This window comes from Rhea americana, unplaced genomic scaffold (assembly GCF_003343005.1).
Source record: "Rhea americana isolate MKP2758 unplaced genomic scaffold, rheAme1 scaffold_4, whole genome shotgun sequence".
Lineage (NCBI taxonomy): Eukaryota > Metazoa > Chordata > Aves > Rheiformes > Rheidae > Rhea > Rhea americana.
Genome location: NW_028186534.1, coordinates 5,108,192 through 5,134,164, shown reverse-complemented (window position 1 = coordinate 5,134,164; position 25,973 = coordinate 5,108,192). Strand labels below are relative to the sequence as shown.

Below are 25,973 nucleotides of genomic sequence, written 5' to 3'. Positions count from 1 at the left end.
ACATTTGCTGTATGATGCTACAGTGCATTTAAACTAACACTTAAAGAAAAATCCGCACAGTCCCACTATTGTATATTCTATCTTAAGTTTAACACATGATTTTTCTTTTTTTCTAAACCAACAGTAAGCGCACAGTGACAGGCATTTTAAACAAGTACTTCTTATTTATTCACAATTTAGATAAGTTTAAAGAAAGACAAAAGAAATACAAAGGACAACATCAAAATGAAAAGAAATTTTAGTGACCAAAAGTGAGTTTCTACAGCCAGTGCTCTCTCCATACATTTCAAAATGTTATCCAAACACTGCAGGCACAGAATTCAAATAAATCCTGTAATAAACTGCTACGACTATTCCCTTTGAAATTAAACTGGGAATGGAAGTTAGCCACCTTTTATCTATGATTACATGAACCACCTAATTCTTTCAGTTTCTGCTWAAAGCAACATTTATCTTTTACAAGATGGATTCTGCAATACATTTTCAAGTAGCAATTTTCACTTTGTCTGAGCTCTGCTATAAAAAAAGTCAGTGTCAACCTTCTGTATAGCAAAACAGCTTTTGATCTTGCTCGTAAAATAAATGCAATTCATAGCAGTGTCACACTTGCAGCTTGGAGGTATCCTTGAAGATACTGCAACGCTTCTGCATTCAGACTAGTACTCAGCATTGATGGAACCTTAAAATACACGAGAGCAGAAGTGTCAATGTGTGTATACATTAAACTACCACTATAGACTGTTAATCACTGTGTCAACATAAGGTACAAAGTCAAATTACATCCTGACAGCAGCAGTTTTTCACTGTGAAAGCAGCTGCTGGAATTACAGTTCCTGATGCTGACACCACCATGCCTTATCCCATGCTGTATCTTGCAAATGAAATACTCAYAGCAGCTTTACTTACTTCTTACCTGAATCAAATATGAAGGAATATAGCAAGCCTTCAGTTATTAAAGCAGATGTTGGGATGCAGCAAGCATCGGATCCTTCAAGCAATCTTTACTTACCAATAACTTGAAAACAAATATGGTATGGGTTAAAATAACTAACTGTAAATTTAATTTGTTTCACGTAACATGAATTACCAGAAGTTACCTGAAAAATAAAATTGAACTGGAGAAAAATCAAAACTATGTACCTCCTGAATGGGTAAGTTTTAGTTTAAGAAATGGTATGTTTAAGATTATCACTATGTGAAATAATGCGAAAATAACGGGCCTTAGATTAGCAGGAAAAAAAAAATTACAAAAGCTATATTCAATTATAGAATAAAAGAGAGCAATTCCTAGCATTCCGATTATGACGTACTCTATTTTTGCTGATTATCAAACTTTAGCAAAAGAGGTCCATTGTCAAATGAGAACTTCTTCTCTGTAGAATTTGAGATGATCATACCTTATCTGAAAGTCACTTACTCTGCCTGGGCACGCAGTAGACAGTTTGTGAAGAGACTGTGCCAGATGGATTCTAGGATTGTTCACCATTTGACCTACAGGATCATGTTCTTTTTTCCCAGCAAAGGCTAGCTGAGAGAATGCAGTCTGATATCCTGCAGTATCTTCTATATCAATAAAGTGTTCTTCATCAGGGATAGTGTCATCCTCAGGCAGTTCAAAAAGGCCAATTAGGGCCTGCAGCAAAGGAGTCCTACAGGTGAAACAGGGAGGATAAAGAATGCTKAATGTGTTAGAACAGAGCATTTTATAAGAATGTCCAAATTATCCAGAACCCTTTATAATTTAGCTCTTGCATGGGTTAGCTCAGCTGCTGAAAGCTTATAGCACCCTATCTGTGTTGGGCTTAAGGAGTTGTGGGATTTGTATATGTATTACGGATTTGGTTATTTTACARGCATAAGGGAGATGCTCTTATTAAATGCATTACAAAAACCTATTTTTGATCAGGCTGAATTCTCTTAACACGCCTAAAAAAAAGCATTTTCTTCTAGATTATTCCTTTGCTCTAACTCCATCTTTTTTATTTTTATTTTTTTAATCCTAGTTAATATTTTTTCTTAAATGCAGGGCCACCTATGCTAGGTCAGTGCATCACAGAATTCTCAAACCAGTTTGGCATCTGCTTTGAAAGTAAGCTTTATTTGCTCTAAGAAAAAGTGGTATGAGAAGCCTGAAATTCAACTTCCTAACAAACAGCAGGTCTGAAGAAATCAGAACAGTGATTTCTGAAGAATATATTTTGATAAGTAGTCCACATTTTTATAAATCAAATGGTTTCACTTAAAAACTTTCAACAAAGTGTTCTACATACCACAGCTTTGTATATTCTGTGTCCATCATAGGAGGACATTCCGTCAATATTTTTGTAATACCAACAGCACAGATTTTCTTTTCAACTTGTCCAGATACTTTCTGTATTTCAGGAATTATTATTTTCTCCAAAACCATTCCAAACATCCTATTATCATGGTAAAACAAAAAGTATTAGACAGTGARTTTATCAGCCTTCCAGTGACAAAAATAACAGCAATGTGAGTTACTAGGGAAAAACAAACAAACAAAAACCTTCAAAAAACCTAGTAACTGGTAACTAATGATGCTGCCCTGTTACAACACACTCCTGCTAGAAATTTCACAGCACAAACTTTTTACAAAGGGAGAAGACAAAAACACCACTTGTAGCTTTTTATAATCTGCTCAGGTGATTAATGTCTTGAATTATCACAAAAGAACTGTGGGCATCAAGTCAGAAAAAAGAAAAATTGCTACACAGAAATTAACCTGTCTCTACAGTAGAATGAAACCAGTTTGGCAAGTCAAATTGGGTTTGTCTTATCAAATTACAACACATACACTTTTCCATTGTAGTTAAAAAAAAGAGCCAACAATTTCCAACTTTAAAAGACAAAGATTACATGGTAGTCTTGAATAAAAATCATACTAACTTTGGTTGTATGCTGTCAAATATTTCTTGAAGAGCTAATGCCCCATATTTTATGCAGTACAAGTTAATGAAGACTAGGAAACCTGTAACAAAAAGAAGGTCAAATTAAAATCAACAGGCAAACAAAAGACTAAATCTAGAGTCAGCAGCAGAGTACATTATTATAGAGTTATTGACTGGGTTAGCAATGGCATTCCAAGTAAGTGTCAAGTATTAATGAAGCGTATTGACTACATTAACTTGTTGCCTGGACTTTCTGAAGTTTGTCTAAAAAAATTACTGATCTTTTCATGTCCTACAATTACTAGAAAGATTTAAACACAGCCATAGAACCACTAAAACAAGACTAAATCCATTTTCCATCATAGCAATCACAAAGCGTTAGGAAAACTCTCACCAAACTTCTTGGATTATGAGCTACAAGTTCTCTTGAACGGTTTTAATTGGAAACTCTTTAAYACAATGCAGCTTTTCAGGTTAGTTGTAAACTGCTTTAAGTGGCCTTTGTAATACAGAATGGGTCTGATGCATTAAGAGTGCCACTTAATTTTAGTTTGAAGACGAGCATTAAAAGCAATCATATCGTTCTTGCCATCAGTAGAAGGCTTTAACCAGGTTTTACAGGATTAAAATGGATGTTGTATAATTTGTGTGGCAGTAACATTAAAAAAATTTAATCAGTGTGATGATATTCTCCAAATTACAGGAAGAATAACTAGAAAACATATTTCAGTAATTTGTCACATATTTTTACTTGTTTAATGCAAAATCTTTTCAATAACTTAAGMTATATTAGGAAGAATGATATGCAAATCATGGAAAATTGAACAACACAACAATTTTATATAAAAAAGGCAAGTGARGTCAATATTATTTTGTCTGAGAATGGAAGTTTGCTGGTATTAGAGATGAAAAGGAGACTTCTAGATAATTAGTGATGCCTTTTCTAGAGTATGAAAATGGAGAGGAATACAGAATTTTTTTCCCTCATACTAGTTCCACTCTAAGTTCTGYTGAATTAACTATGAACTGCTGTGACAAATCCCCTGTATGCAACATTATTATATAAATAATCCGAAGCAAGTCACTAATGTGACTATTCTGTGTTTATTTGCATAGTCACAGGACACCAAATAATACTTATTCAGTACTGTTGCACATTCTAAGCAGTTAGCATTAGCAGCACATGACATTCTTCATATAGCAAGGAACTTACTTTTAATAAATTTTGTTGTTTTGGAATTTTGAAGTCTTTGGAATAGTAGAATGAAGATCTGTTTCCTGTATTGGTCAACTGATTCACTAGAAATTTAAAACAATAATCAAGTCATAATAGCATTTCATTATGCTGTTTTACAGAAAACACGTATAGAATAGTTCATATATTTTACTGACAAATGTGAATTTTTAAATTGTTAAACACTAAATACGGAGTGTACAAACACACCAGCTATTGACAACTACAGAAATTAGTTTTGAACATAGTTTCAACTCATACTCACGGAGGCATATGCTCTATAATGCTGTTTAGAAGATAGAATCCTTGATGGTCATTAGCTTTAGAGGCAATCAGCTTCTGGAACACACCTAATAATCCAGGCTGTAAGAAAGCAAATATAAAAATATATACTACAGTTCTTTTTATGTGATCTACCAGAAACTTGCCCCTGTGATCTAAAACACATACCAAAGCAAAAGCTTTCATAATCTTACACAGGTTTAATTTCTGCAGTTAAGGACAATGAGATAGATTTCTARTGAGACCAAGTGATATTCCCTTTAAGCGTTAAGACTAACCTTGACTACATGAACACATGCACATCTGATCACCTCTGACTAGAGCAGATCATGCAGCAGAAATGACAGAAGGTAAGTACACAGAACAATTCTCCCACTGAATTTACTAAYCCTCAAATCTCCCAACATCTTTGCTCCTTCTCCTTCACTGTTCTGAAAGCAACCTCTGAGTTTTCCTGATGCCTCATGTTCCARGTGAGGCAAATAAGGCAGGAAAACTGCCTTAAAAATAAAAAGCCAGRATGTCATAATGGAAAATCATTCAAAAAGCCTGAATTCAGGCTACTCTTTGTCCTTCTATGTAAGGATCCAYTAATATAAAAGCACATGCACAATCTCTGCACAAATTCAGCTATCCACTAAAAGAAAAAGTGCCCCCCGCATTTAATCTTAAATCAACATGTCTAGAGACACACATTCCTATTAAATCAATCCAACTTACAATTTTATCAGCAGCAGCACTTGCTATTGTATTGGCACCTCGCTCTAAGTAAGCCTGCAGGAGTCGGACCAAGGGAGGAATGTTTCCTGTCCTTTCCCATAATACTGGCTGAAGTAGATGAGGAAACAACGCCATATAGGATGATGGAATTTCATTTTTATGCATTTCCAGAAGTAGAGACATCACTTGAAACACATATGGAATGAACTCTAGAAAAGATACAGTGACAGAATACAGTGGAAAAAATTCAGCAACAATGGTCACTGTGAATTTGTAACAGCCACATATCTTTGGACTGAACCCCCAAATCCAATATATTAACAGAAAGATTCCAACAAATAAAACCTTGGAAAAAGTACACTGCATCTCAAATTTAATTATCCTAAACATATGAAAGCACACCATATAATCAGTTTCTACTACTATTTGTGAACATTTCAGAATACAACATGGACAGTAAAGCATTACAAACAAGGCAATGCAAATAAGAAAATCATATGAAGATTGAGTAGTGACCGTTAAATACTTTTAAAATAGAGTTTATTTTGAAAATAAATTCATCAAGTGGGTGTGCCCTATGGCACACAAACCAAACTCAATTGTTTCCTAAAAAAGTTTATCTGGACTTTGAACACACTGCACTTTCACTTGGGTTTTTCCTGTGTTATTGAAAAAAATGCCATGAGGTTAACCAAGGCAAGCCGTTATAGCAGGGATAGAACACAAGAACGTACTACTTTTATTTTACCTTGTACATCATTTTGTAGTATCTCAGTGAACACCAAAAACAAAGCCTCTTCAAAGCTTCCGACTGCATCAGGGTTTGCTTTGCACGTTATCCTTATCGACAAGCATATTGATTCAAACATGTAATGGTTAAAGTGAGGCTTGCTTGGATTCTAAAAACAAGTTATGAACAAATAAATCAACCCAAGCTTGTAGCTATATCATTTATTTAGCATGATATAATTTTTTATTTCAACTGAAGTATAAAGGAGAGACGAGGAATAAGGACACTTTGCTGTATTAATATGCTACTGAAATGAATTCCATAGATACAAAAAATAAATGAAAATCTGTTAAATATAAAAAAGATGTTTTTAATATGTATTTCTAAAAAAACAAAACAAAAAAGATTTTCAGAATCAAATACACTAAACAAGTAGTTACACCATCAGAAAACAAAACCAAGAAAACATTTTTCAGCCATGTAAAATGTCTATTCAGTTGTTTATTATGTAATTTTTATACTTTGCAGGTAAGTTTAAACTATATGCAAAAAAGGTTTTCTGGATAATTGATGAAGATATTCTGAAGCATCCTCTGAAGTCAGTGTTCAAGAACATTAGCTCAGCTTGAACAAATTGAGAGGATTTTGCCCACCAAAAGTAGAAGGGTAATTTTGTCAATCTAAGCCTACACTTCAGAGCTTAAATTTGCCATTAGCCTGAGAAGTTTCTTGGTCAAAGAATAAAGTAGCTTTGAGAAATTTAAATTATTGTAATGCTACCCTCTGCATAGAGCAAGATTTATACCAGTAAAAACTATTATTATAAAAAGACTTCACACGTAGTTTTGAAACTTCAGAGGAAAGCAGAGAAGAATGATTTGAAAGTGCATCTTGAAAGCAAGACAGAAAGGATGCTTCTGCTTATTTTAAGTGAGAAGTACTGAACAACTAGTAATATTTCAACAAAATATAAATGTAGCATGTTTAAATTTTTAAAAAGATTGCTCAGATAAGAAATGGAACTCTTCTGCTCGGATAACCTTTTCTTTACCTTACTGACAGCCAGCAGTTTCTGTGTAAGTTGCGTGATGACAGAAGGGATATAAGGAATTATGGATTCCTGTAGCAGAGAAAAACTCCKCATGATAGCTGCAAAAAAAGTGAAAGTATTATCTTTTTGAGACGAACATGCGCTTCTGTTTTATGCCTAAATCCTTACTCTTTTACTATTAAATCAGATCAAGGAATTATGTAAGAAAGAGCACCCGCTGCAAGGTGCAGATCTACAACTACAACAAAGGATGAAGCAAAGCTTTGCTATCCTCGTTCTATAGATGAAGCATAGAAAAATTAAGCAACTTGCCCAAAGTAAAAGAGGGTTTTTGCAAAGTCTCAAATCTTGGCACACTATTAGCAATATGTCATTCAGATCTGCTACTGATACTGCTTAGGTAGCTACCCTGATTACAAAGACTACCATCTGAGAACTAATTTGTCACACACAATTATATGTTCAGTGTTTTTCTTAGGTTCCACAGATTTTGTCAAAGATGACTTAACACAGCCTAGTAAAAAACTGCAGACTGTGCATACCATTTTAACAGGTCAGCATAAATCAGGTTTTTCAAAGTAAAATTTTGGTAGCCTATCACTATAAATAAGCTAACATATATAACCTACGTAAGCTACTAAATAAGAAGCTGAGCCTTTATCTAAAGTTAACCAAGTTACACTTATAGGTAAGGACTCAAAGCATTCACCTTTCATAATGTATTCATTTTCAGACGAGCCAGGAAGTGTCAGTGCTTTAAAAAGGTTTGTTAACAGCACTTCTACAAAAGGTATCATTTCTGCAGCTGTAATGCTGTAAGTAAAACACAACTCCTTAATGATGAAACATATTCACAAGTTTCAAGCATTTTACAATACTGTAATACAAAGAAATAAAAGATCTCTATAGATACTTCATCTTTAATGGACAAAAGCTATTTAGCAATGAATTTATTTTTGTGTGAAAACTTACAGGGTAGTATTACTAGTCCCCCTCATGGTAAATAGCCTTTCAAGAGCATGGGCTGCATAAGTATGGACCACAATACTTTCTGCTTGAAGATGATTGATTAAAAGAGGAATAGATACCAACAGTTGTTCTTTAGGTACCTACAAAAATATAGCAACAGATTATATAAATGTTACATAAAAATACAGATGGTTCAACACCTATCAGCTCCAAGCTCAGCTACAAATTGAAAGCTTGGTAAAGGAAGAAACCCTGGAAGTCTTCTCCAATTGCTAAATCACACATTGTAAACCAAGAGGTACAGACTTCTGCCATTTCCTATACATTTACCCTCGACTGTTACATCTGACAGTAGCTGCATATATTCCTGAAGAMGACTTATTTTTCCACTCTGTCTTAAGTGGCAATTAAAAATTATCTTTTTTTTTAATAAAAACACAAATATTTTAAAGAGGCRAATAAAAGTAGCAAAGTTTAATAATAATAATAATAAAAAAATACTCTGGCTGCATCTCACAAATCAGAAAAGGTAACAGAGAACAAATTTGCTGTACTACCCCTAACAACTGCTATCATKATACAAGCAATTAGCTGAATCTAGACTGAACTCACTTGAAAAACCTGTATTCCACTAGAGTAAATATGCTAAGTTCAGTGTTCCAACAGGATATGGACAGCACAGACTGTTTATTAATTAGCTACTTACACCAGTATCACTTACTTTCAAAACTAAAAATTCAGCATAGAACGTTATATAAGCTGTTGAGTATCACCAAGTATCTTAAATTAGTTAAGCAGGCTTAGCAAGTATGAAGYGATAAACTACAAATTTTTTTCCACACGAATGAAGGAAAAACTTACTTGGTTTCTAAAAATCATGATATATTTGATACCATCAGCTTTTAGAACAGGGAATTCATTCACTGCAAAAGAAAAATATTTWAGTCCCAGTATTTTTGATTACTGACATAATACTGCGCACAGACATGACAAACTTTTTTTTTTTAAAATGGAAGACAACAAACATGCAAYGTATTTCCACACTGCTTAGTTTCTGCATTATCATATATGCACTTTTAGATACAATATCAGTTTTACATGGAAATCAAATCGCGACACCATTAAATGAACAGTCCAACTCTTTCATGTAAAGCTTCCTCTTTTAGCTTTAACAGCCTCCAATTACTATTCCCAGACCACCCATTGCCCTCCRGATTTTGCAACATAATTGCTGAAGTATAAAATAATCACTCGTCTGTGGCTTAAATCTATAAATCTGTAATCTCATCATCAAGGGCTGATACAGACTACAGCCTAGCTTTCAGTGTTTTAACTTCTGAGTTTTGTTTAGCATAGAAGTTTGCTGTATACAAATACAGAAATCAAATTACTTTGATTCAACAAGTTTAAGCATGTCAKCTGATAGCAACCATGTGAGCTGTCTTGAGCTCTTATCTTGAAGATGGCATGAGGTAATTCACCTTTGTTTAAAAGCTTATTCATTGCAAGCCAAACTAATCTGAATTACTTTTCATGTGCCACCTGTTAACAGTCTGTATACCGTCTTCTGCCTCAGATAATGCTGACATGAGGCAATTTCAATTTGTATTTGAGCCTTCAGAGGAACAGCCAGTGTCAARGTTTTAGCAAGTTACAAAATTTTCTGTATGAAAATTAGCATTGAACCTACCATTAGCAGACTTTAAGTCAGGCTGAATGTGATTCACAAAGAATTCTGTCAGATTAACAAGTTCATTGGCTTGTGTTATTCCATGCTAAAAAAAACAAAAAGGCTTTATTATAGATGTCATTCAGCTATTTTTCTCATGTGTTTTTAATAAACGGAATCTATAGCACATTGCAGAGATGCAATTTCAATCAACTCAAGCAGAGAACTCTAATTATTTTTTTTTCGCTGTTTTTAGTGTTACAACTTAAAATTGGGCAGTACTGACATTCAAATTTGTTAGCCTTGAGTTGAGAAACAATAACACAGATCATCAATAATAATGAATCAAAGTATTAGATAGAAAAATTAGACGCTTAATAACTTGATACTTTCATTATGATAGACTTTTTAAAAAGCAAGTTTAGGATTATTTGAATTCTAAATTTGAACAGCTAATAATAATCACTGCTTCAATTTTCTAAGATGAAAAATGCAAGTAATACCTACAGAACAACGGATTTGCATGTGTGTATTTGTGTTTTAACTGTTATTATCCTATATTTGCCACTAAAGAGCATAGAAAGGGTAAGATGCATATCTTCGCAGATTGCTAATTGCTAGAAGATTGTGCCTCATATTATGCATCGTGATTATTATCATCTCCTGTGCAGAAGTTCAGAATTCAAGCATCAAAGCTACAGGAAGAGATTGAGAATTTTTAGCAAAACTGAGTAAAGAAGCTTTTATAATATATTTCACTGTACTTGCCTCAAATCTGCCTTGTAAAGCCACAGACATAAGAACTACAATGTACTTAACATATTAGTGTACTAAATTCTGTTCTGTAGGATGATGGGCAACTGGTACAAGGTTACTGCTCCCAAATACAGTCTAGCTCAGGTATGTTTCCAGTATATCCACTATTATTTGCTTCCCCCTGAACAAACAAGACTCATTTCAAGCCCAACTGCAGGGTTCACCTGTTATTTTCAAGATAATAAGCATTCAGGGAACAGGAAATGCTGGGGAATATAACATGAAGAATTAAGAAGGTCATTTGAATTCCTTCTAGTCTCTCCTTCTCAACACTTCTGATCTCCTCCTGCATAGCTTAATTTGGCCTTCCAGAGCTTACAACTCTGGCTCAGTACAATGTAAGAGCACAGAGGTCCTAGACCCAAGCCAATTCTATTTATGGGGCTGCCACATTCATGCTAACAGACCCTGCTAAATAGCCACACATAGTGGCTGACTTTGCCCAATTCATGTGAATATCACATAACTCATAGTTAATGGAGATTTGATGGCGTATTAAACCATGTCCACATTATAAAGATAGCTTTTAATCTCATCAGTGTTAAAATACTGCAAATACAACTCTTCCCATTTTGAAGAAGCATAAAGTGAATTGTATCAATCCTCATACATGCCATAATATGTGAATGTATGTGGCTTAAAACAAAGAGAATGTAGAAGTACCTTCTGAGTCTGAGCTTTGGATGCCAAAGATGTGACAAGGTAAATAGCTGCATCTTTGTGCTTCCAGTTAACAGATGGATTCTTTGCATATTCCTGCAGCATAGAATTAACATATCCAGAGAAGATCCCTGTCACAGGCCCTTCAAAAAACTTGCACAAACCTCTGACTAGATCACAAGCTGCTCTGCGCCTGGTGTCAATATCTGCACGAGAACCAAAGATTCTTTAAATACGAAAATACAAACTCCTTTGCGTCACAYCCCCATCTTCTGCTAATGACTGCAATTCTCCACACTGATGTGTGAGAACAGCATTTTATTTACTGTCATAATTGAGACTAGAGAAGTGTATTTTATTCACTCTTTTGCACAAGAAGAATGGACATCTCCCAGTACTGCTTGTGTATACACAGGTTTTCCTGTCCTGTAAAGAAAGTTTCGATAAGCATTCAGGGGAATACATTTGATTATCTGTTTCATAAGATTTGAAAAAATGTCTTGTTTCAAGAGAAAAAAATAAAGTCTAATTGGGCCTTGAATATGATATGAACAGAAAGGACATAGGAAAGTAAAGCAACTGAATTAAATTGCAATAGAGTTCCTTTCTAGAATAGTCTCAGAAATACACATAAAGTACTTCTTGCTTAAATTATCTTAAAAGTAGAAGTAGTTGACAAATGAAAGCTTTACATACACCTAAAATGCAGCCAGTTCTGGATGAATATGGTAAAATGTTCGCTTGAAAAACTCAGCAGAAGACAAAACTCCAATTTKGTCTTCTGCTGCAAGCGTACAGTAATTTCTCAAACCTACTACAAAGTGCCAGTAATCCACTCTGTGGCACAGAACAGCACATACAGAACACCACAGAGATTTAGACCTGGTTCATTTATGCTCCAGTCTGACTGAATATTAGACCACTACAATCTGAAAATCAAGTAGCTCTGTGTTCTCAGAAAGGTTACTGTATYGGTTTGAACACTGGGTCAGCACATAAAGGCTGGCTGGTATCCACCCGGCTTGACTACAGATCCGCATGCAAAACTGGGCAAAGTTTTAATTAAAACACCATCGGCTGCTATATTCAAGTATAAAGTTATCTATGTTATTTAAAATTGTACATACTGGAACTAAATACAGAACAGTGGCCAGTATTCAGCAATGACTTACAGGCTACATTTGCTGAAATGACAGTGCAGTACAGAAGACACGACCTGTTAAGAATCTATAGAAACACTGTTCAAAAAATAAAGYCACCAGAAGGGCAGGTCATGACATAAAACGTGATCAAAATTTGGATAAAATTTCTTGCGAGAAAAACATGTTCCCAATTAAAAAAGTTATGAGAGCCTCAGAAAATTGCTTCAGTTCTCTAGAGCTATATTTTAAGACCAAGTATTCTTAGTATAAATCTGCAGATTACCAGATCCTTCCAAATCCCTTCTTATATATTCTTCAGAATTATCTTCAAATGCTTCTTCGTCAGCCGCTGAAAATATAAAATATGTGGGCGATTAAACACCAAGACCTCTCTTTTTGATGATAAAAAGTAGCATCGTCTTTATCAATTTGGTATTTTTTCCAAATAGTTTTCTGTAACATTAATAGAAATAAATCAGAACTACAGAACTACACAGAGTAGCATATTTAGCTTGCTGCCTCACAAATTACGTTTTCTTTTACATTTATGATCTGATGCATTTCTGGAAAGGAAAAGGAAAAACAAAAAAACCCACCCACAAACAAACACGCATTCAATACTAAATGCTTCCAGAGTCAAACTTAAAAAAGCTTTTTTATCGTTGCAATACACCTTCATTGCATTTTAGGCACCAGGATCAAAATGAAGTTTTCCAAACAAGGAGGAGTAAGTATTACAATTGAGCAGGCCTGATATCCATACCTAGATTCCCTGAATTATTCTGGTACTCACATTAAGCATGAAAAGTTACTGGTGGTACTCAGCACATGACCTAGACTTTTCATGCATTTCAATTTGACATCACAGTAAGGCAAAAAAAATGATCAGACATACAGTAATTCTACAAAGTCTGAAGGACAGGAATCTTGTAGAAACTTGGTTATGAATCTAGTACTAAAGTACACAGGATGTAATCCTCCATACTTAGACCTGTAACCTGTAATGTATCATTATGATCAGTCATCTTTTACTGCATCTTTGAAAGCTTAATCCAATAAATAAATAAATACCTCTAAATTCCATATTGGGAACAATAACCTTTTCACAGATGCTTGTCAATGTATTCTGGTCTTCAAAYAGATGCTTATAATGTGGTCTCTCACAAACGGAGGCCAGAAACTGGATTGCGTTACTAACCAACTAGAACAACACACACAAAATTCACACAATTTTAGCATCTCTGACCAATTTATAATTCACTTTTAAGCTTTACAAAACTAGTTTATAACAACTTACCAAGTCATATTTAACTTCCTGGCCTGTTGTGACTAACAGATTCCAGATTGCTGTTACAAAACGTGGAAGGTAGGGCTGGAATTCTTCATCGTATTTTTGAGCATACAAAGCAGCATTATCACAAATTTGGGATTTCAAGAGCTCCAGTAATCCAGCTTCCTCTTCATCCTCACATAAAAAAAAAAAAATAAGACTTTAAACATCCGAACTCCAACACTACTTTCAATATTGAGTCACCAACATATCTGAAGATTATATAGTATTATTTCACCATGTTCTAAAAAGCTTTAAGCTCTTACTTTGCTGGAATGATCACATTTTTCTGACTTGTTCTGGAATTCCACTACGAATTTGTGCTATATACCTATTTTTCAAATAAGAACTACACACACCTAARTGATTTAGAGTTTGGTTTAACATATAATTAATTTACAACTACATCAGGAAAATGTAAGCATTGAAGAATAGGCTTAGAAAGCATTGTATCTTGTTACTTTAAATTGAGATTTTTCCTAAAAATATTCTTCCTCCTCACACCTTCTGTTACTTATTTCCAACCCCTCCCCATACCACTACAGATGTTTGTGAAGCCACAAAGCAAAGTGAACCATAACTGGGAAACAGAGCTGGAAAAAAAATAAATAAATAAAACCCCCACCTTTCAGTTCACTTCCATGATAGCRGTTCAGCCCACAGCTATACAAATGCCCGTGCTGAGCAATGACCCACAGACACARAAGGGTAAGAGAAAAGAGGAGGAACGCTTATCTTAACAGCAGCATTATCCTAATATGACCATGAAACTGTAGCACAAGATACACTTTTTAATACATCTTCCAGAATATTGTGAGGAAACCTATACAATACTTTGGCTCCATCATGTGGCAAGCTATTGTACCATATCTGGAAGACATYAGCATTTAAAATAAAAATAAAAAAAACATGCACAAAATGAGTTTGTGCTTTGATGACTTGATATCACTTTTCACACAGGAACCTAGTTCTTCTAATTAGACAAACTGAGGCAGCAAATGATAAACAACTACTTGTGAAGGTCATGCTTTATATGTTCAGCTGTGAGATTTATCTTTAAGATATTCTGTATTCTAAAACATAGTACGTGAACCACTTGATGGTACAGAAGACCTGAGCCCTGTGACTCTAGTAAGTCAGGTAACTTCAGCAGATGYCATCAAAAGAACCTACTCATTCATGTGTATTTGATTTCATTTTTGCACACAACTGGCTATATCTGTAACTGATACAGAACTTTAAGAACCAGACTCCAGATTTCTTAAACAATGGGCCTATCTACTTCTCTGAAATCCCATTTCCTTACAKTCACCATATCCCTCTGTTTACCCAACAAAGAAAACTTGGGATTATTCAGCGAGTACACAAAGTTAAAATGGGAAGTTTTATGCAGTACTTACATCAGTCTGCAAGAGTTTATTATCTAGAGTTAAAAGGCTATGAAAATTTGTCATCCATGTTTCCATGTTATCTTCAAAAAACTCAGGAAGATCCTATGAAGGAAAAGCATAAATCCACATTTTAATTTCTGACTGCAACACTACGATAATTTCCCTATGCTATAAAGTGGATTCATATTCCAATCTACTACTGCGAGCTGAAGCGTGGACAACAACCTTCAAGACAAAACATTAAAAAAACCACACACAGCCCCCCCTCCTCAAAACAGAGACTTCAGAACACAATTTTCCATCCTGTTAGTTGTTACGCCCTATATAGCCTACAGTTTTCTAAAGAACAAACCTCACTGAGCAAAAGAAGCACAAGCCCCACTTCTAGCTCCAAGTTGCTCTCTTGCCCAATGCTGAAGAAGTAGCCTGAACAATCAAGACAAAATCACCATACTTAACAGGCTTTTGCTTATGCTGATACAACAAATAGATAAGGAAGTCCAGCAAAGTCTGGTCTTACCACTTTTCATATAGTGCATTTAATATTAGAAATCTAGGTCTGGTCTCAAAAAACCATCAGTGCTACCAGAATGACTAGCTATTGTAGTACTATAGAGCTACTAGTTTTAAACTAATTGACTTTCATTTACACAACTGAGCTCATGTCAACATAATCTCATTTATAAAGGAGCACAGTGGGTAACAAACTCAGCCATTTAACTTGTGTCTTTTGCAGCTCATGGTCAGAGAACTACCTCTGCAACTCCTCCTTGCTATACTAAGGGTTTAGCCTCTCTTCTCAATTTTCTATACAGATAGGGCCAAGTTAACACATTAAATAATCCCATCCTTACTGTGCCTTTACTCCAGCATTGATGCAGACTGCCAACTTTTATTTTGGTCACAAAGTATGGCCTTAAAGGCTGCCTCAAATGAATCCTATAAATAAGAGCACACTAACTTTGTGARATCAAAGCAAAATCAACAATTAGAAAAACAAGGAGATTCACCTGGAAATTTAAACTGTAGAACAGCTTTGCAATTAGAATGAGAGAAGAAAACAGAACCTTCAGAGCACTAGCATCACTTGCATGTGTGCTGCAAAGTTCAATTGTGGCCTAGAAAAAGACAAAAGATTCAATCAAGTAACACACACAAACTATATCTACAAGAGGTATTTAAAAATGGTGTGTAATAATGTATTTATTTCTTTTTATAGAAAATACACTTTTCTTTGCCTTCCTGGTTCCGTAATGTCTCATCTCCTGATTCTAGTTTGAACATCATTACTAGTTTTAAAGCAACTGTTCTTAAGTTTTCACTTCATAGGCACTTAAAACAAGCAATTTAGAATGTTAAACTTGCTTTAGGAATGATTCAACAATGAATACCTTAAAGAGATTTGTCAAGGGCAAAGCAAAGGCATCAAGGACAAGTTTGATCTCTGTCCATAACTCATTTGACTTAAATTCATGGCGGTACCTGACAAGTGAAAGAGATAAGCACACAAATAAACGCAGTCTTAAAACTTGCTCCTAAATTAACCTACATACAATTAATTTTCRTGCCGAACTTCAAGGCAAATCTTGTCAAGCAAGCACAAGAACTAAACGACATAGTTCAAGATGATCATGCTAGGTGTAAAATTTGATAACCTCTTAAATAAGATCATATCACAGAGTTAATAAGCATAATCAGAAGCCACAACTTCAGACTCTGTAAATATGCACAACTATTTCTAACGGTCAAAGTTTACAGAGTTAAACAGAAATTTCACARTTCATATACAGACTCCAATATTCCTGGTACCTTTTAAACAAAGAGTGAGCAGTACGAAGGACCCCATTAATGACATGGAAGTCTCCACTTTGAAAGCGGTTCACCATTTCTGTCAGCAAGTCTGGCCATTTCTGAGGAAAGTCTTCCCGGCCAATAATACTAATTGCATCACTCAACTGGAAAAGAAATATTACCATCACGATATAATAAACACACTATCACAAAAAGAATGCATCAGTCATGCCAAATATTACAAGTACATTAAGAAAATTCTTATTATTGTCAGACTCAAAATCACCAGGTTAAAGATCTACTAGTTTTCACCTCAAATAAGTAAATCTCACTTTAAATCCCACGTGCACATGCAGTCTTACTTCATAGAATTACTGTGTTTAACTGGCTAATGCTGGAACTCAGCTGCAAGGTTATTTATCGATAAAATAATTGCATTAAGTGGGCAGAAGAAGCTATAATGATATASTCCAAGATACTTAGATTGGGACGACACTATTGAAAAGTGATCTGAGCGCTGCTGCACCAATAACCAGAGCTTCCAGACACTTACAATTTTCTAGAATTCTCACGGACACAACCAGAAACTGTCATATTACCTGCTTCTGAATTTGTTCTGGGCTGCTGAGCATCAAGGGCACTATGTTGGCTTTAATGGCTAATCGGTCTGATTCACATATTTTGTTCGGTTCATCTTCAATCTAAAATTAAAATAGTAAGTCATGAATGTATCAGTATGCTCTAGGCACTGAGAGAACAGCAGTATTTCAAAGTCAATTACAGAAATAATCATAACTATTACATTGATAGCTTTTCTTCTTAGTTTCTTTAACAAAGATAAGCTATGGCCTACTATGGAGTTGTAATAGTACACCATCTATAGGGGTGGTTGCAAATGCCAATAATACGCATAAGTTTATCCAACAGTCTCCTTTTCCACAGCACCACGTCTGTCCTCACTGCTACCAACTTCAGAAGATTAATTTTATTTCAGCTGCCTCAAGCCTTACATTCTAGAAAGAGTACATTAGGATGAGTGTAGGTGACACAAAAATGTAAAGTTGATTTTAAGAGTTATCCAATCAGCTCTAAATACAGATGTAAATACAGTCAAGTGGTAGTAAACTAGGATGTTTCCATTAAAGAAATTAAATGAAAAAAGCAGCAGACAGCAGTAATAGTCACCACATCCACGATGACAGCAAGGTTCAGAAACCTAAGAGTTGTCCATAGCAATTAGAAGAGCCATGCACCTCCAGAGCATAATTCAGTGATTCTAAGATGCCTTAAATCAGATAACACTACCCTCTTTCTCACTTCCCTTCCACTATTTTCCTATAAATTTAATAATAATAATAAATAGTTTAGCAATTTCAAAAGCTATGCTTAGCTATAAGCAAGCACTTGTAAAAATAAGACACAGAAAACTTTTTTCTATTTMTATCACATTGCACTGAATCAGAGGAACATATGTACATTTAAAAACAACGAAAAGAAAAACATGATCTTTAAAATCTGATCATTAGAAGTTATTCGATGTGAAAGGCAGCAGCAACTGTAGCAGGCAAGCTCCAGGTAGAGAGGTAGGACGCACAGCTCTGCTACGCTCCATTTAGATGGGTGAGGAAGGTAGAAATGGTGGTGAGATTAGCAACAGCAAATCCTACTATAGGTTTATTTATGAAATTTTTAGAGAAATGAGACATTTTTACAAGATATTAAAGGGAGCACAGAGGAGGCTATTTTGGAAATACCTTAGAAAAAACAAACTCTTCCCTGTCTCCAGAAATACCCTGTATGTAGCACTCTCCAGGCCCCATCAATCAAAGTGCTTAGGGAGGCAAAATCATTTTCCTTCCTCTGAGCTTTGTATCTGTCAAGTCCAAGGCTGCTAACTTAAACCATGTGATCTAGATAAGTTAGTCTTAGGGCAGTACTTTACACTCATACAGATGTTCTTGAAATTAAAGCTTAAATTTTGGCAAAGGAATGTGCTTAAAGTTACCACAACAATCAAGACAGTGCTCTGGCTGCACTTACTACATATCCACCTACTCCAACACAAAATYGATCCTTTATTACACCAGTAACCCGTAACAAGGAAGTCACCTACAAATTTTTCCATGACAGTGTTATTTCTCTTTACAACACAACACACCACAAAAAGATGCAATTTGGAAGAAATRCTGTATTTTCAGTCATTACAGGCACAAAGGTCTAGAAATTTTGTGCCAGACTGAATGCACTGATCCCACCCAACATAGTAAGCTAAGCAGTCTCAAATCTGCTTAATACTAAGAGCAGGGGACAACATCTGCAAATTTTTAAATAGGCACCAGCTAAGAAGTCATGATGAAAAACTTACCAAAAGTTTTCCTGGAATACAAGGTTATATGTGTAATGTTTTTTCAGAGCTAGAAACAATGAAATAGGGTATAAAAGGTAGCAATGGAAGTCTCTTCCTACAGTATGCATTGAGCTCATATGCAATAATTTGCACCATAAATTAAGTAGCAGGATTGCCAAAAACTCTGAATCAAAAATATTTCATAACTCTTCAAAACAAAGGATAAAATGTGATTAAATGGCAATATTTTTTATTTTACTTCCATAAATACCTTCAAGAGTCATGAACTCGCGTTGCCTGCATCCTTTCAGGCCTTGCAAGCATTTGCATGAAGATGAACTATTATGATCTCTTTCAGCAACAGTGCTAGCACGAAGTGTTTGTAATACTATGACAATAAACACCAGTCAAATTGTTCCACTCCTGAGCATAAATATTTTCAATTGTTTCACCTTAAATAATACTACAATTGGTTAAATGGGCTTCAAATACTGTACTTCTGCAGATGCATACATTCAAGTATTGCAAAAAATTCCTCCTTCAGCATTTTACCATCCATCTTTTTTTCTTTCTTTTTTTTTTTTCTTTTAATAAAACAGACTCAAACACAGACAGGTTTTAGCTCCCTGTAAGTTTTCTAGATGATCTCCCTTCTCTCTCGAAGTCCAAACATACATGTACTCCCCAAAGCTAGAGTATCTCATTGTAGCTCAAAAAGATTACAAAATCTAGCACAACTACTCACTAGTATACCTACAATTCTCCAGTTTCTTTTAATATAGTTCTTGAACGTTACAGATGCACAAACTTTGATGACGTTTTCCTGTGATTTCTCCAGCAGTGTTAAGAGTAACAGTGGATAATTCTGGCTTCCTTCAACTGACTCGAGAAACTTTTCCGCTGTAAAAGAACATGCTAAGGTTAGCCAAAACCGAACTGATTTTTCTAGTTGGAGCGCTATCATTTCTCAAACGTYTATTTAGAACATACAACTGATTAACACCTTGCAAAAGATTTACAGGAACAGAAACACAAACGGAACAACTTGGGCAAAACACACTGTAGCTTCTTTACTACTAAGCATTTTAATGCTTCTGCTATGAACAAAAGCTCTAAATTCAGAGCAGCCTGTAGAAATTTTGCCTCCTCATCATTTTTAAAAGCCATAACATGACAGCAACAAATCCTAGTTTATTGTTAGCAGCACTCTCTATATTTAGCAACAGCATCACTGTATTAAGTAGTAACAGTATGAAAACAGGAAAAYAAAATTAGAAAAAGTAAATAGGGGAAAAAAAATACATTTGCATGTGTCATTTATAAAATTCTGGGGGAGAACGAAAACTTCTGTAAAGAGGCTACTGCATAAACTTCCACTGAAGTTCCTTCTAGGCAGATAGAAGAGGCAAACAAACATCAAGTTTTCTGGTCACATGTGGCACTTAGTCACTTACCAGGACGCCTTATAGCAGGATCTGGATCTAGCGTTTTCTTTAAATATTCTGTTAAAGTCTGTAAATTGGCATCACTAAGTTCCATTTTGGCAGAACCTGAAACCCACAAATAATCGTTAAAAAACACAGATCAAGAATTMTATCCTGTAAGTGACACATATATAGAAATTGATTACACAGAAGATTTTGCAGTTATTGTTGTTGAGAACAACTATTAACCCCAGAAACCTGCCCTAGTCGAAAAAGCTGAAATAGCCATGCCCTAGAGAATTGTAAAAGAATAATTCAAAGTATATTAGAGAGACAAGTTCTGTTTAAAAATATATACTTGTGTCTTCTGTAGAAAATACCCAATGTAATATTTTTTTAAAAATATACAGAGACACAAAAAGCGAACAAAGCCAAAGGGTTTGTTCATGCTGTAAAATTAGATGAGGATAGGCATGAAATTAAACTGCAATAGTTATTACAAAATAACTATGTGTAAGTAAGTCTAAATTACTCCTCTCCAGTCATCCTCCTACACGCATTCCCTTACATACTACAGCTRTTTATTAGCTTCACAGCTTTTATTAGAACCATTCAGATTACAGTAACACTAAAACGCTATCAGGGCATGCCTTAGTGGACATTTTGTTTAGGATACTATCATCCATACTGCCCATTTTTCAACCAGCAGCACAGCCCATTCACAACAGAAGCAATGTAGAATGAGGGTTTCTATTTTTCCTCTGGATTTTATGATTACCAACATACAGTGCAATTTGTGTGTCCCACTTTGGATTTGGTCTATGACCAGCGCAATGAATAAAGTTGCTATTTAAGCATATTTATAAAGGCAGCAAGTTTCAATAATTCAATTTTCAACTATGGCATGTATATCTCTAAAAGARAAAGAAGTTGTATCCTCCTGACTTAAATCAAATTTAACAAGTAACTGAGATCACAATACAATGTGGGGGGGCACCCCAAAAGTTCTACCTCTTATATTTTACCTCTCTTTTTTGGGTTCCTCTRCCTACAGCCTCATTCACCAATTTACATTAATCACTAAAATCCTAATAAAGAGCAGGTTTACCAGTCAGCACCAATAAAAGTTGGCTATCTGTTCTACTACAAAGTAGCCCCATACGTCATTATTATGACGCTGAAACTAATATTTATTTCTTCCATTGTTAAATACATATATATACACACACACACCCCTACATCAGGAAAACCTACAAGGCTGACGTGCAAGCCCACGTAGAAATCATTTACGAAGACTAAACTTTACTCAGCTAGGAAACCAAATTGAAGCAGGACCCCCACAATATTGAATGGCCTTTTAAGAATTTCTCACAGTTATATAATATAAGAGTCCATGTAAAGCAACATACTCATACACCTCAAGTTGACTGTGAGCTTACTTTGTAGGGCAAGCATGAAGATTTGAAGGCATTACTCAATCACTCATACATGGGATATTCATATAAATTATGTGTGATTTCACTTTTTTTCCACCTGCTACCTGTTTATTTTTACATCCTTCTCATCTCTAGCTGTTTTTTTTCATTTTCCCACTATGTTTAGGAAATAAGTAATTTAGCTTAACACACCCACATAAAGACATAAGTAAATTAATATTTTATTCCTACAGCATCATCCACTTACTTTTTCATCCTACATTCAACTTCACCAACCACATGCTGCTTCTGTGWGCAGCAGCTTACAGGCCTTGGCATCGGACATTTCCGGCAGGACTACTAGATATTCCACCGTTTTTCACARGAAGGAAAGAATCAGCTTTCCTTCACAGTAGTGTTATGGAGAATAGAAAATTAAAATATGATGCAAAAGAAAAAAAAAATACTGCAGTCTTTCTCTCTTTTTTTGCCAGACCCTCATGTTGTCAGTCACATTAAGATCACAGACCCATGCCTGTTCTAAACCCAAGGGCAAGTAGTCTGCTTGCAAGATCACAAGTAGGTGGTTGGGGTAGTTGCCAGTGCAATACTACGGCTTTTAGCTYGGTGCTGAAATACGCCTCCTCAAAAGGCCACAGAAAACTGTAATGTTTTCAAACTCTCTCTTCAGAGGAAAAGCCACAAACGTACTTAACGCATTAACGATTTCAGTCAAATCAACGCCAGACCGCCCCAGAGAGGCGGCGAGCCCGCCGCTCCGCCCGCCCGCCGCGCTGTGAGGAAGTCCGGCGCTCGCCGCTCCGGCACCCGCTCACCGCGGCCCGCACCGCGCCAGCCCCAGCGCGTCCCTGAGCGCCGGCCTCGTTCTCTGGCGAACATTACCCGGTTTTACGCCCGGCCACCCCGCCGCGGCGCGCGGCCGCGGCCCGGCGCCACCCTCCCGCCCAAGGCCCAGCTCCCGAGGGCCGCCGCGGCGCGCGGCCGCCCCCGCTCCGGCCCTCGCGCCCCTCGCGCGCCGCAGCCCCGGTACCGCCGCCGCCCTCACACTAGCTTGCTCCCCTCCCCCCCGGCCGCCAGCGGACAGACAGCGGCAGGCGCCAATGAGAGCAGCGCGCTGCTCTGCCCCGGGGCCCCGCGGGCCAATGGCGAGCACGGGGAGGCGGGCCGCAGCAGCCCCAGCATGGTGAGCTGCGCCTCTCCGCGGCGCCGCGGGCCCAGCGGCCGAGCCCAGCGCAGGACCGAGCGGCGGCCGGCTGCAGGCAACGCGGAGCGCCGGGCTGCGGCGCCGCCCTGCCGCCCCTCCACCCACAGCGCCGGGCGGCGAGGCCTGGCCTCACCTGGCGAGTTGCCTCGGCGGCGGCGGCTCCGACGGCTCCGACTGCGCTTCACATTCAAACCGCGGCGAGAGGGCGCGGCGGCGGCAGAGTGACCGCATCACGCAGGGCGGCGCCACCGTCCGGCCGCCGGGCCAATCAGCGACCCCGCCTTCCCGACGCGCTCTGCTGCGAGCCAATCCTCGCCGCGCTCCCCGCTGAGGCGGCCGACCAATGGCGAGGCTCTTCCCACAAGGCCGCGCAGAGCGCGGCGCGGCCCTGCAGGCCGCGGCGGGGGCGGCGGCGGCGCGCAGCAGCCGCCGACGGGGCGAGGCCATTTATTCCCGTTGTTCGTTAACAGGGGGCCGTAAGGTGATTTGCTGCTTTGGCTCGYAGGAAAGGGCTCACGCGCAGTTCTCCCCAACCCGCCTCCCCCCGAAGCTGTGGGGCGGGAGGGAAGGGGAAGCGCGAAAGGCCCGGGCGGTTCCCTCATTCCCGTAGWACCGCGGCGCCGCTTCACAGCGCTMCAAAAGCTACATGAAGAACAAACTGCGCTTTGGAAAACTTTATTGATTTACCACTTGATTAAAGCATGGAGTATTTTAATAATAATAATATACATTTTTTTAAATGTAGAAAACTTTACATAGCCTTTCAGAGAAGTCACTGTTCTCTCAAAAGTGTATACATCCGTTGGACWAGGGAATGCTCTTTCAAGTTATTGATATTAAATGCATTTAATGTGGAGATCTCAAAAAAAACATAGCCATTTAAAATATTTAAAAACATACATTTTGCACAAAAATAACATTAAAGGCGCAGAACAATTTACATATTACAGAAGGCTGCATTTTTGATGAGAAAAGAGCTTAGTTTTACTTCAGACTAAAGGTACTGTAAGTTCTTCTAATTCTTAAAATTACTGTAAGACTGAGCTGTCTATTCAGGGGTGTTTCGTTATATTAGTGAAAGCCATTTTAACTGTTCTGTTAACACAGCAAGATATGAGACATACAGGTAACAAAACCTTTGTTTCAAAAGTTATGTTCTTTCTTGCAAAGGGGGTTTTTAGGGTTCATTAGCATCCTGCCTCCTCTATTTCATAGAGGGCTGCACAGTAAGTAGTAGTAAAATACCATGGAGAGTCTCTCTATTTATACCATTAAAGTATAAGCTGATTTAGCTATGATTTGTAGCATAACACCATTTGAAATCTCTAAAAGCTATTTTTTTTAAAATAGTTTCTCCATGTATTGCACATAGAGGCCTTGATCTCTTCCAGGATATGCTGACAAAGAATGCTGTTCTCATTCATACAGATCCACTGAAGCCAATAAAACTACCAGAGGCAGCTACAGTCAGCATCAGCAGTCCAGTAGAAGATCAGAACCAGCAGTGATTGCTTCAGGAGTTTTGGCTCAGCGTTATTAGCTTCATTAAAATGTCTACGGATTATGCTCTTTCTGAGTGTATAAGGGAAAGTAAACAGCTGATGTAAACACAACTGTTCCAGATATTACACTTAACACATTCTTATTGCTTTGTGTACAGTCAATTCCACAAAACTATGACAGGATTAAGGCTGTTATAATCCTATTGCATTCCAGTCCCTATCTCCTTCATGCACCACAGCATGAATCTAGAATGGTTCTGATGTCACATACCTAATTTCAGCAGTTTACAGATGGTATAAATAAAAGCTTTACTTAATAAAGCCTATGATGCATGTGTAAAATAATTTAAGATCTGAAAATTAAGAGACTATTTCCAAGASGAGTTGTAAGGCTTTCAAAACTGAAATATACAGAGAAAGCATGCAACTTAGAAAAACTGTGTTTTGACAGGAGCAAAGGGTGTACATTCAATGAGGCTTTGACACATTCAAAATCTGAAAAATAAAGTTTCAAATAAAGTTTCAAATACTTTATTTAGGACTATCTAGGACAGGAAGAAAGAATAGTTCATTTAAATATTTAAATAGTATCAAAATAAATATTTCATTTTTACTGTAATTGATGAAATGACATTACAAGGGASTGAACAGCTACACTAAATGCAACACAAAAGGACATTTCAAATGCAGCAAGTTGAATATAGACATTACTAATTTTTCAGTCTTTCCTTAAGGTAAAAATATAGCCACGTATTCCTTTTTTCTAAACGTTAATGTATACATTTAACAGGTATTTAATTATTAAAAAGCCACAACTGCCATTTTTCTTTGGTTAAAAAAAATATAATGTGAAAACCTTACCAGTAGTGTTCTGCAAAAACACTCCCAAACACTGCTTAAGAGGAAAAACTGGCTTACTGAAGGAGCAGCATTTGAACCTTTGAAGAAAGCTTAAAGCAAACACCCATACTCAACAGCTCTGAAAGGGGAATATCCCAACACTACTTCAACTATGGCTGCCCCACCAGGAAACTCAACTTCCAATGAAAAATACCATTAATATCATTCTTTATTTTAAAATACTGTTACACTTCAGGGTTCCTGATATAGTTAGCAGAGTGCTGAATATATTACTGTATTTTATGAAGTGGCACCTACCCTCCTATCTGCCATGCTTTGTTTAGAGAAAGCTCAACTGTCAGAGGACAGAACTCAGCTCTGCAGTACTTCAGTTAAAATTGGTATCATATTATCACAGAAAACTGAAGTCTTTCAAAAAAAAAAAAAAAAAATCATAGGGCAAACCAAGCTGTAGTGTTAAGCCACATTTGCTTTATAGGTACTTCCAAGCACAGAAGTGTATTGGAAA

At 36.8% G+C, this 25,973-nt stretch overlaps 1 protein-coding gene and 1 long non-coding RNA gene across 4 annotated transcripts; one reads left to right on the top strand and one right to left on the bottom strand.

The window, feature by feature from the left end:
* Positions 1-140: 140 nt before the first annotated feature.
* CSE1L (chromosome segregation 1 like) lies at positions 141-23,332 on the bottom strand. 3 transcript variants are annotated; one of them, XM_085314026.1, is made up of 25 exons: positions 23,236-23,332; positions 20,493-20,588; positions 19,796-19,938; positions 17,291-17,392; positions 16,710-16,855; positions 16,292-16,382; positions 15,911-16,018; positions 14,910-15,002; positions 13,477-13,644; positions 13,251-13,380; positions 12,463-12,528; positions 11,041-11,243; positions 9,583-9,667; positions 8,754-8,815; positions 7,896-8,032; positions 7,633-7,736; positions 6,924-7,021; positions 5,891-6,041; positions 5,143-5,351; positions 4,406-4,503; positions 4,120-4,205; positions 2,905-2,986; positions 2,271-2,417; positions 1,418-1,649; positions 141-679 (listed from the first exon to the last, which is right to left on the bottom strand). In XM_085314026.1, the coding sequence occupies exons 2-25, from the start codon at positions 20,575-20,577 to the stop codon at positions 590-592; spliced, it is 2,916 nt and encodes a 971-aa protein (XP_085170152.1). In that variant the 5' UTR covers positions 20,578-20,588; positions 23,236-23,332; the 3' UTR covers positions 141-589. The 3 variants fall into 3 exon arrangements, with proteins under 3 accessions (XP_085170152.1, XP_085170151.1, XP_085170150.1); XM_085314025.1 differs by having other exon boundaries at positions 1,398-1,649; positions 23,236-23,304; XM_085314024.1 differs by lacking the exon at positions 23,236-23,332 and adding an exon at positions 22,146-22,630.
* A 100-nt stretch (positions 23,333-23,432) lies between these two features.
* LOC146590712 (uncharacterized) lies at positions 23,433-24,925 on the top strand. The gene is made up of 2 exons (XR_014896930.1): positions 23,433-23,583; positions 24,531-24,925. It is a non-coding gene; the product is annotated as an uncharacterized LOC146590712 (long non-coding RNA).
* The last annotated feature ends 1,048 nt before the right edge of the window (positions 24,926-25,973 follow it).